The sequence below is a fragment of the Zalophus californianus genome, chromosome 2 (assembly GCF_009762305.2).
Source record: "Zalophus californianus isolate mZalCal1 chromosome 2, mZalCal1.pri.v2, whole genome shotgun sequence".
NCBI classification, from domain to species: domain Eukaryota; kingdom Metazoa; phylum Chordata; class Mammalia; order Carnivora; family Otariidae; genus Zalophus; species Zalophus californianus.
In genome coordinates, this window is record NC_045596.1 from 166,824,307 (window position 1) to 166,836,865 (window position 12,559).

General features: G+C 35.9%; 1 protein-coding gene across 5 annotated transcripts in view; it reads left to right on the forward strand.

Annotated features, from left to right (window-relative positions):
• ADAM18 (ADAM metallopeptidase domain 18) overlaps positions 1 to 7,622 on the forward strand; it is a 191,827-nt gene extending 184,205 nt beyond the window's left edge. For 2 of the 5 annotated variants that reach the window (XM_027599511.2, XM_027599512.2), the window contains one exon: positions 7,341 to 7,620. In XM_027599511.2, coding sequence (XP_027455312.1) covers positions 7,341 to 7,383 — 43 coding nt within the window. In that variant the 3' untranslated portion in view covers positions 7,384 to 7,620. Of the gene's footprint in view, positions 1 to 5,761; positions 5,824 to 7,340 lie in introns of those variants that run through there. The other 3 variants (XM_027599516.1, XM_027599514.2, XM_027599513.2) reach the window with 3 other exon arrangements.
• The last annotated feature ends 4,937 nt before the right edge of the window (positions 7,623 to 12,559 follow it).

A 12,559-nucleotide genomic window follows, 5' to 3' on the forward strand; every position in this document is an offset into this window, starting at 1 on the left:
TTCACTGATATGAGTAATTCTTAATCTCAGGAAACAAACTGAGGGTTGCTAGAGTGGTGGTGGGGTGGGAGGGATGCAGTGGCTGGGTGATAGACACTGGGGAGGGTATGTGCTTTGGTGAGTACTGTGAATTGTGCAAGACTGTTGAATCTGTACCTCTGAAACAAATAATGCAATATATATTAAAAAAAAAAAGAAGATAGCAGGAGGGGAAGAATGAAGGGGGGGAAATCAGAGGGGGAGACAAGGCATGAGAGACAATGGACTCTGAAAAACAAACTGAGAGTTCTAGAGGGGAAGGGGTTCGGGGGATGGGTTAGCCTGGTGATGGGTATTAAAGAGGGCACGTTCTGCGTGGAGCACTGGGTGATATACACAGACAATGAATCACGGAACACTACATCAAAAACTAATGATGTAATGTATGGTGATTAACAACATAATAAAAAAAAGAAAAAGAAAAAAATCTAAAAAAAAAAAAAGAACAAATCATGATCCATAAGGAAATTTTGTATGTGGTCAAAATTAAAGATACCCGATTTGAAAAATACCTTGTTAAGAAGGTAAAAAGACAAGCTTCAGTCTGGTAGAATGTATTTGCAAACCATATACCCAACAAAGATTTTCTATCTATAATATATTTTAAAAGTTCAAAATCAACAGTTGAAAAAGAAATTTGGTTAGCAAAGTGCAAAGACATGAACAAAGACTTGACTGAAGAGTATATACAGATGGCAAGCAAGCACATTAAGTTACTCTTAACATAATTAGTCATTGGAGTAATGCAAATTAAAACCACAATGAGATATCACACTTTTCCCAACAGATTGACTAAGATAAAAAATAGTAATAATAGTAAGTACTGATGAAGATGTAGAAAATTAGATCACTCATACTTTGCTGGAGGAAATACAAAACAGTATAGCTACTATGACATACAATTTGTCAGCCTTATCATGCAACTCAACAATTTCACTCTTGGGTATTTATCCTAGAGAGAACTTTTACATTTATGCAAAAAACTATAAATGAACATCTATAACAATGTTATTTGTAATAGCTAAAAACTAAAAATTATCCAAATAATCTTTTGATGGATGACTAATTTAACAATGGAACATTCATACCATGGGTACTACTCAGGAATAGTAAGAAATTATTAATACGTGACACAATTTTGGTGGATCTCAAGGGAATTACAGGAGAGAAAAAACAAAGCTCAAGAGCTACTATATGATGCCACTTATATAAAGTACTTGCATTACAATTATAGAAATAAAGACCAATTAGTAATTGCCAGGGATTAGGAACTGGGAGTAAGGCAGATAGGTGTACTATGTAGGGGTTACATGGTTTTGTGTATGTGTGTGTATGTGTGTGTGTGTGTGTGTGTGTGTGTGTGTGTGTGTGGTTGTAGAACAATTCTGTTGATTTTGGTGTCAGACACACTAATCTATACATGTTATAAGATAGAATATATTTATACACATATAAACATGTCAGTGCATGTAAACAATGATGAAATCTAAATTAACTCTGTGGATTATACCAATGTTGATTTCCTGGTTTTGACAATGTAATAAAATCATGCAAGATTTTACCATGAGCAAAAACTAAGTAAAGGGTATACACTTGAAATCTCCCAGTAAAAATTTTTTAAACTTCCTATAGATTTATAATTATTTCAAAAAATTAAGTAAAATTAACTTTTTCCCCAAAAAAGCCTATTAAATGATTCCCAAGAATCTACAAAAGAGGATAAAGAAAATGACAATAATAATATATAGCAAGGTGTTAAATTGAAACCCAACCATATCGAGTCAATAAATTTAAGTAGTCTAAATACTTCAATTAAAAAAAGCAGAAAATGTAAGATTGGATAAAAATCAAGAGAAATATAGCCTGTCAACAAGAAATCCACTTTCAATCTAAAGAGAGAAATGGGTTAACAGTAAAAGATGTACCATGCTAACACCAACCTAAAGAAAGCTAAAGTGACTATATTTCTATCAGCCAAAGTAGTCTGAAGAAGAAATATTATTTTATACCGAGAGTAAAATTTGATCATTTAATCATAATAAAAGTATCAAGTCTTTAAGAGCACATATAATTCCTTCATTTCTGACAGCATTTGCTCTATGTATCTGAAGCTCTGTTATTAGCTGCATAAGAGAAAAAGTCACAAATATCATTAGAAGTTTCAACATCTCTCTCTCAATATAAGTAGACTGAAAAACAGTAAGAATAAAACACTAATTAGCAGCATGATCTTTCAGAGGACCTCACTACAACCACAGAAATCACATTTGTTTCAAATACACCTGAAACATTTCACAAGTTAGACCAAATGTGTGTCACAAAAAAGCAACAATAAATTCAAACAGATTCAGATCATGCAAAATATGTACTCTGAACAAATAGAATTATATTTGTTGTCAATAACAGTAAAAAAATCTTAAAACAGTTTGGAAAGCACACATATTTTTAAGTAATTCACTGATCAAAGAAAAAAATCACCAGGGAAATTAGAACATATTTGAACACAAGTTGAAAATAAAAACATATAAAATTTTTCAGCTATATATAAAACAGTACTTTGGGGAAAATTTATACTATCAATAATTTATATTAGAAATCTAAGAAAGTTTAAATCAGTTACATAAGCTTCCACACAAAGAAAGTAGAAAAAGAAGAGCAAATTCAACCCCATGTAAAAAGGAAATGAAATTATGAAGTTTAGAAAATAGCAATAACAAAATAGAAAACAGGAAAAAAAATTGATGAAACCAGTGAAACAAACAAAAGAAATGTTTCTTGGGGAAACATAAAAAAAAAAGTACTAACTGTGTAACCACATGGGTAAGAATGAGAGTAGACAATTACAAATATCTAGAATGAGAGAAGATCCCTCATTACTGATCCTATAGAGAATGAAAAAATACTGAGGAAATATTATAAAAGTGTTAATACTAATAAATCTGACAACCTAAATGAAATGGACAAATTCCTAAAAGACTAAAACTATCAAAGCTTATTCAAAAAGAAATGGGGAGGAGCTAAGATGTTGGAGTACTAATGGGACCCTAGATAGATAAATATCAACTCATTCTGAATACCTGAGAAGTCAAACTGAGGATGGACAGAACAAACTACACAACTAGGAGAGAAGCCACAACATGGAAGGAAGGAGGTGTGGGGGTGTGATTTGGGGGAGAAACAGATAGCAGGTGCTGCCAAGGGGAGGGAACCCTGGTCATGAAGAGAGACTAGAGAGAGAGAGAAGCACACAGGGGATCACACAAGAAAAACACTTCCCCAAAGCCATGACTGGAAAGAAGAAGGGGGCTGATATTCATGAGTTTTTTAAATCAGCGGGGCTCACAGACTGGAGTTTTAGAGGTCCATGGAAGGAGCCCTGACCGTGCTGCAGTGCTCCTGGAGAAGGAGGGAACAAATGGTGCCATCTGAGGATCCCCTGGGACACGGAGGGAGAGATGGTTCCTCCTTGTTGGAGTGCATCTGGGAGAGGTGCATTTCCTCTCCAGGAACAAAAGAGCTAGTGGGACCTATTACCCTCCCCTGCCCTTCAGCATAGGTGCAGAGACACCTGTTGAGAATGACTAACCTGCACACTGGCTCTTTGCTGCACTTTACTCCAAACTCCACAGCTCTTTGGTGCAACTGCTCTTGTGGGGCAAACCTGTGTCGGTCTCAAAGCAGCAAGACCTACCCCCAGAAGACCAACATGGGCTTGTGCCCCACCAGGACCCTAAAGTTAGGAGTTTTAAAACTCAGCCTGCCTGCCTGGGATAGAACACAGGTGCACTGCACTATCAGGAGGGCAGATGGCAAGGACACACACAGGGTGAAGGCAGGGATCTGAGGGATGTCTGGGACATATGAGGGGAGATTGTTCAGTTTTGGAAAGGCTTCCCAGATAGTGGTGGGCACGAACTCCCCTCTCCAGGGACCAGAGAGACAAATAACAACATAAGAAAGATAGTATGAATTTGTATCCCTCATGAAAGTGGATGGAAATTTTAACAAAATTTAATGAACTGAATCCAATGTTATATAAAAAGGGATAATATATCATGATCAAATGTGATTTATTCAGGGAATACAAAGTTGTTTTACCTTAATATTCAACCAATAATTTACCATATTAGACTGGATTTTTAAAAGATCAACTCAACAGATGCAAGAAAAGCATTTGACAAAATCACATCAACAGTCTAATTCCTAACCTGCCCTAATTTTTAATCTTTATCAGTTTCATCTTCTTTCTTGATTGCTGTTCCCTTAATCACTGAAATCATCTGTATGATCTACAAATTCCCTTTGGACAACCACTCTTCTTTCTATATATTTTTCTTAAGTTGTCTAATTCACTCTCTTTCCTTCACATTGCCTTTTTAAGTGTTTAATTCAAATTGTAAGGATCAAAATTTATCTCCAACAACCTATTGCTGGTCCACAAAGACCTCAAATTCAACAAGTCTTCAACCCAATTGATTATCTCCCAACTCCTGCACAAATTTATCTCTCTTAAAATTGGTGATACTATCATCTGAGTTGCTTAGTTGCCTTAACAATTCATCAAGTTTCATATCAAATCAATCAACACATCTATTTTGTTCCCTATATGTTGTAAGGGTAAATACAAATCCTGGCACCAGACTTGAAAGAAACTAACACACACATATTCCCCTTTTTTAGCTTATTTCCTTTAGAAAATGTAATTGTTTTTTTTTCTTTTTTTTATTATGTTATATTAATCACCATACATTACATCATTAGTTTTTGATGTAGTGTTCCATGATTCATTGTTTGCATATAACACCCAGTGCTCCATTCAGCGTACTGAATTGAGAAAATGTAATTGTTAATCCATTCTCTGTCTCTTTGGGATGTATGTAATTCTTCTTGAAAATTAAATAAGATTTGTCAACTTCACATTCCAGGAATATTTTCCTTAAGGACTTTGTAGACAGGCATCTATTTCAAATGTAAACATTAAGGAAGAGAGCTTCCTATCTCTCTCGCTCCTTGGGAGTTTAACCTTGGTGTCTGGTTCCAAGCTGTAACTTCTTGGTTATCCTAAAGAAACTGGAAATTTTATTTGTACTTTGGATAAAGAAAGTTAACATGTATGATATGGACTGTATCTGCTTGGTTACATAAAAGGGTGAGATTTCTTTCTGTCTTTGCAATCTCCTTAGCACAACTCAGTTAGGTTTAGCACTTATTCAATAATAAAACTGCTTTGTTCCTTTCTCCATTTGTGAAGAGGATTTTTGGTGGGTCGATAGAGATTCTATTTTTAATTACTTTTCCAAAATACCTCTCATATTTCTATTTTCCCTCCTCATGATTTAGCCATGAGGATATTGACATTTCTGGCCTAAACTATGTCAAATTCTTCTAGGGGATTTACTGTCTCCAGTCCTCATTATTCCTAACTCACCATCCCTAGGACTATGATAAGTTACTTTTTTGAGACAAAATATCATTCATTCACACTTAAAGATTTTGGATGAGTTAATATTACTCTTTGGAGAAAATTTACTGACTTTATACAAATCATTTACTCATCCAATTATGGTTTAAGTCTCAAATGTGACATCCTTTCTGTATCTATATTTGATATATGCAGAGAAAACAAATTAGCTATATTCCCAGAGAACTTTGTATATCATGCTAACAATGAATTTATGATTGCTAGCTATGACATCTTTTATGCATATCTGGTTTCCTTCAGTCTCTGAAGAAGACTCCAGGCTGAGCCTGGAGCCTGACATGGGGCTCCATCTCATGACCCTGAGATCATGACCTGAGCTGAAATCAAGAGTCAGATGCTTAACTGACTGAGCCACCCAGGTGACCCAAGAAGTAAATACTTGAGTAAAATAAACTGACATGGATATTTTATGATTAAATATTATATTATTTGCTACTGAAACAAATATTTAGAAAGAAGTATGAGAATTAAACTTTCTAAAAAAAACTTTTTTTGTTTCTGTTAACAAATAGGAAGAGCAATCAATATTTGAATTTGTCTATAGGTATTTATTTTAAGGCGTATCAGCACAAGTTTCATGGAAGGAAAATTTAAGAAATCTTGTAAAAAATAGTCCTTATGAAATTGAAATTAGGTCATTCTGTTTTAAATAAATGAAAAATTTTCCCCAATTAATATGGAGTTCACACATTGAAAGGCAATAGAGTTAGCTTGGAAAGAGCTGCCACTTCATGGTTTAAAATACAGGTTGATTATTTGCTTAATTTCAGGATTTTTTCCAAAACTTATTTTTTATTGTAGTAAAATACACCTAACATAAAAATATACCATCTTAACCATGTTTATGTATATAGTTCATTGCTATAGAGTATATTCACATTGTTGTGAAAATATCACCACCAAGCATCACCTGAACTCTTCATTTTGCAAAACTGGAACTCTATACCATTAAATAAGTCCACATTTCTCCCTCTTCCAAACCCTGGCAACCACAATTCTGCTTTCTGTCTCTAGGAATTTCGCTACTCCAGGTACCTCAGATAAGTGGATTCATACAGTATTTGTCTTTTGTCACTGGCTTATTTTACTTAGCATAATGTCTTCAAGGTTCATCCATGTTATAGCATATTGCAGAATTTCCTTCCTTTTTAAAACTGAAATTTTCCATTGTATGTACATACCACATTTTGCTTATCTGTTCATCTGTCATGGATACTTGCGTTGCTTCCACCTTTTAGTTACTGTGAATAATGCTGCAATGAACATTAGCATACAAATCTCTCTTCTGGACCCTGATTTCAGTTATTTTGGATATATACCCAGAATAACAGAGTAAATGGCAACCCCCAAAAATGGGCAAAAATATTTGGAAAGCATATATCTGATAAGGGAACTACTGAGACTCAACAACAAAAACAAGCACCTGATTAAAAAATGGCCAGGGACCACTTAGTCTCCTAAACATAGATTTTTTCTAAGAAACAAAAGTGTACAAAACTGAATAAACATATTTTGATTATTTTTCAGTCATTTCATAGCCATAATTATTTTGCCTCATACTCAAATTATAAATCAATACTAGAATAATAAACACATATTTACATTTGTTTAGTGTTTTATTTGGACTCCTTAGTTTTGTAAGAAACAAACGTATCTATAATAGAATTGATTTTTGGATTTTTAGTGTTATTTCTTTTCATGTGTGTGTTTTGACCTGAGACTTAAAATTAGAAATCCAGCAGTAGATACGGTTAAAACAGACAACTGTCTGCCACTAAACATATTGTGAATTTCCATTTTCTGTTTTCCTTCACCACAGTAATTCAGCCATTGTGCCAGAAAACTACGACGTGAACTATTAACATTGCCAAGCACTTCACCAGCAGATGGCCCATTTCCAGAGGAGAAAATGCACTTTATGACCCTCACATCCCTGAATGCGCTTCCAATGTCCGCGTTTTGGAAAATAAAACCCAAGCCCACGTGGGCAGCAGGACAGGTTGGCGTGTGCCTCCAGCGCGCAGCGGGCGGTGGGTGGGCGCCCGGGACTGTGACTGCCACTGCTCCTGTGGGTCCGCAGAGGGGCGGGGTGGGCGGAGCAGCCGCGCCCCCTCCCCCAACCTCCCCGCCTCTGGCACAGACCCCAGCCCCACCCGCCGGGAAAGCAGGTCCCGCGCGTGCTGCCGCCGTTCCGCAGCCAACAGCCATCACCGTGGCAAGGCTGGCAGGCCCCGCAATGCTGTCTCTCCTGCTGACCTCCGCGGGCCCTCGTGACTGAAGAACCCTGCTCCATAGAGGGCCACCGGTCGCAGAGCCTCTGGGCATGGCGGGCCCCAGAACCTTGCTCCAGAACCCCGGGTCTGGATGGGGAGAGACCAGCGTCTTGTCAGAGCCCGCTTAGAGTCAGGATCCTCCTGGGCCTGCTGCTTGGAGGGCTCGGAGCAGGACTGAGACAGTTGCCCCTCACTTGCCTGACCCCGCACTTGGAGAGAGGGCGCGCATCTTCTGGGAGGTGGGGCCTTAAGAGCAGTACTTCTTCACCTGCTGGGGCTGAGATCAAGTCTCAAAGTCTCTGGATGGTGGTAGGGTCACACCCCAAAGTGTATGGATGGTGGAGGGTGCCTCTTCCTGGAATGTACAAAGTCTGATTCTGTGGCGGGTGAGTGCGTGCCTGTGTGTGTGTGTGTGTGTGTGTGTGTGTGTGTGTGTGTGTGTATGTGTGTGTGTTGGGGCTTGGAAGTTCAAAGAGTGATGGGATGTGAGAGGACACGTGAAGAATAAGGATGCTGCCAGGCACTGGGGAAAGCTCACACATGTCTTCCTTACTGTTGATCCTGAAACATCTCTTCTACAAATTACAGTGCCACGGAAGATTGGGACAACAGCAGAGATGGCAAAGTTTCTTAAATGCATGCAATAAGAAATCATTATTTGTATTTTATTTGCATTTTATTCTTTGGACTATATAGGCCAAATCAATTCATACATAATCATTTGTAAAATGGTTTGTGTTCATATTTACTTTGTTAAAGAGCTCTGATATGTAAATGAGAGAAAGGGTTTTGATATTTAATTTTCAGAAAGTATTCCCCAAGTAATACATAAGCATAATTCTATCTCACAAAAGGGCTGTACAGCCTACCGGACCTTTTATCTATTAAAAATATGTAATTTAAATACCCTTATACAAGTGGAATCATAATAATACATTTGATTATTGTGGTAGCTATGTCTCATAAAGTCCCACCACACTGAATTAGCTACTACTGAATCATTGCTTCTAGGGGAAATATGTATATATCTCATATATATAATCTGAAATTCTAAAAGCAACCCATCCTTTGGAGATTCTCTTTTCTCTAGTTTACAAAGAAGCAACGGGGGTTCAGAAGTGAAAATTGACTTGCATGGGGCCACCCCACTAATAGATGCCAGAGTTGAGATTCAAACATTCTCCAATGGCCCCACAATGTGAGCTTCTTGCAATACAGTGCACTGTTCCCTACCTTTTTTATCCTCTGCTCCTCTCTGTACGAGAGCTGAAATAAGAAGCCAGAGTATCATCTGTTCAACCTCAGCTGAGAATGTGAGACTTAGTGTGACTGAATTTTTTGTCACCTTGAGCATTAATTCAAATGATCAAGTGAGATCTATGAATATTGATTTGGGGGTTATAAATCCTAGCAAGTAGGCAAATTTGCAAATACGGAATACTTGAGTAATGATTGACTATTCTGTAACATGATTTTAGAATAAATATGAAATGGATAAGGTTTAAAAGGTAAAATTTAGGGCCGCGTGGCTGGCTCAGTCAGAAAAGCATGCAACTCTTGATCTTGGGGTTGTGAGTTTGAGCCCCACCTTAGGTGCAGAGATTACTTAAAAATAAACTCTTTAAAAAAATAAAAAATCAATCAATCAATAAAAGATAAAGTATAAACCAGATTTTTTTTGCAGGTTATAGTTTAGGTTGAAAGCCTGAGAGATTTTATGTACAAGTTTTTAGTATTAGAAACGTTAGCGAAAGATATCTGGGCACTGAAACAGATAAGTATGTATAATACTGGTGAAAAAGCTGAAATGTGTTAAAGGAACTGATGCTTCCAAATCTCCATCACTTACTAGCTATGTGTCAAAATAAACCTAACATCTATCTTTATTTCCCTTAATTATAAAATGGGTAAAATAGAACCTGGCCTGTAAGTATTGTGAGACTTTAAAAAGTATTTTATAGAATACTTATCTACAATGCAAAGAACTTATTTTTTTATATTTCTGTTATAACCAGTAGGTACAGGTATATTATGTTGTTGAAACAGATTTTGGCTTTGAGTAATGGTACATGGTGAAGCCATTACATAATATCCAGAATGTGGAAGGTAAATTACACATTTTTATTCTCAAACAATAGGATAAAGGAAAGATACCGAAAATATTTCATTGGTTTGTTTCCTATACAGTTTGTAGCAAATGTAGTTATAAAATTCACCAAGGAGTTCAATATACAAAAGCAATCAATGCAGCACACCACACTATTAGAATAAAGGAAAAGAACCACATGTTCACATCAATGATGTGAATAAAGCATTTGACAAAATGCACACCCATTCATGACAAAAACAAGGTAAGAACAGAAGGAAACTATCTCAAAATAATAAAAGACATATATGAAAACCTATAGCTAACATTATGCTCAGTGGTAAGAGATTGAAAATATTTCCTCTAAAATCAGGAAGAAGGTAAGGATGCCCATTTTGCCACTTCTTTTCAACAAAGCCCTGAAAGTTCTAGCCAGAACAATTAGGCAAGATAAATAAGTTAGGCATCTAAATTGCAAAGAAAAATTATCTCTATTCACAGATGATATCATACATACAAAATCCTAAAAATGCCCCCCAAAAGTGTTGGACCTAATAAATTCAGCAAAACAGCAGGATACAAAAATCAATACCCAAAATATCAGTTACATTTCTGTACACTTAACAATGACAAATCAAAAAAAGAAAACCGTTCCATTTATAATAGCATCAAAAAGAATGAAATACTCATGAACAACCAACCAAGAAGGTGGAAGAAGTATAATGAAAACTATAAAACATTGCTTAAAGAAGTTTAAAGAAGATATAAATAGACATCCATGTCCATGGGTTGGTGGACTTAATATTAAGATGCAAATACTACTCACAGAAGTCTACAGATTCAATACAATTTCCATCAAAATCAAAATGACATTTTTGGAGAAATAGGAAAATATATCCTGAAATTCAAATAGTCAAAGCAATATTTAAGAAGATGAGCAAAACTGGAGGACTCACACTTCCTGTTTTTAAAACTAACTACAAATCTACAGAAACAAAAAAGAATGGTATTGACAGACATGTAGACCAATGGATGAATGTAGAATCCAGATTTAAACCCTCACATATATGGTCAAATTATTATTGAGAAAAGTGGCAAGACAATTCAATGGGGAAAGGACAATTTTTTCAATAAATGGTCCTGGAAAAACAACCATATGCAAATTAATGGAATTAGACCCTTGCCCAACACCATATACAAAAATTAACCCAAAATGATCAAAGACTTAAACATAAGAAAACTACAAAAGTATTCTAAGAAAAACAAAAGAAAACATAGGGCAAAAACTCCACAATATTGAATTTGGCAATGATATCTTGGATATAACATCAAAGACACCAGTAACAAAAGTAAACAAGTTGGACTTCATGAAAATTAAAAACTGTGCATCAAAAGACCCCACAGAGTAACAAGGCAACCCACAAAATGGGAGAAAATATTTGGAAATACGTTATCTAATCTTTACTATTTCTCTTCTGCTACTGGATTTAGGCTTTATTTGCTATTCTTTTTCCAGGTCTTTTAGGTGTAAAGTATTGTGTACTTGAGACGTTTCTTGTTTCTTGAGTAAGGCCTGTATTGCTATATACTTCCCTCTTAGGACTGCCTTTGCTTCCTCCCACAGGTTTTGAACTGTCATGTTTTCATTTTCATTTACTTCCATGTACTTTTTTTTAATTCTTTAATTTCTTGGTCGACCCATTCATTCTTTGGTAGGATGCTCTGTAACCTCCATTTATTTGTGTTCCTTAATTTTTTCTTGTGGTTGAGTTCAAATTTTATAGCATCATGGTCTGAAAATATATGGTATAGTCTCCATCTTTTTGTTCCAGTTGAGACCTGACTTGTGACCCAGTCTGTGATCTATTCTGGAGAATGTTCCATGTGCACTTGAGAAGAATGTGTGTTCTGTTGCTTTAGCATGAAATGCTCTGAATATATCAGTGAAGTCCGTCTGGCCCAGTGTGTCAGTCAAAGTCCTTGTTCACTTGTTGATCTGCTTAGATGATCTGTTCATTGCTGTGAGCGGGGTGTTAAAGTCCCCTACTATTATCATATTATTATCAATGTGTTTCTTTTAGTTTTTGTTATTAATTGATTTATATACTTGGCTGCTACCAAGTTAGGGGCATAAGTAGTTACAATTGTTAGGTCCTCTTGTTGGATAGACCCTTTTCTTATAATATAGTGTCCTTCTTCATCTCTTACTACAGTTTTTGGTTTAAAATCTAGTTTGATATAAGGATTCATATTCCAGCTTTCTTTGGATGTCCATTAGCATGCAAAATGGTTTTTCACTCCCTCAATTTTAATCTAGAGGTGTCTTTGGGTCTAAAATTAGTCTTTGTAGACAGCATATCAATAGGTTTTTTTTAAAAAATCAAATCTGATACCCTTTGTCTTTTGATTGGACCATTTAGTCTATTTACATTCAGAGTAATTATTGAAAGATATGAATTTAGTGCCATTCTATTACCTATAAAGTTGCTATTTCTGTAGATTGTCTCTTTCCTTTCTTGTCTTTGTTACTTTTGGGCTCTCTCTTTGCTCAAAGGATCCCCTTTAATATTTCTTGCAGGGATGGTTTAGTGTTCATGAATTCCTTTAGTTTTGTTTGTCCTGGAAACTATTGATCTCTCCTATTCTGAATGACAGCCTTACTGGATTAAATATTCTTGG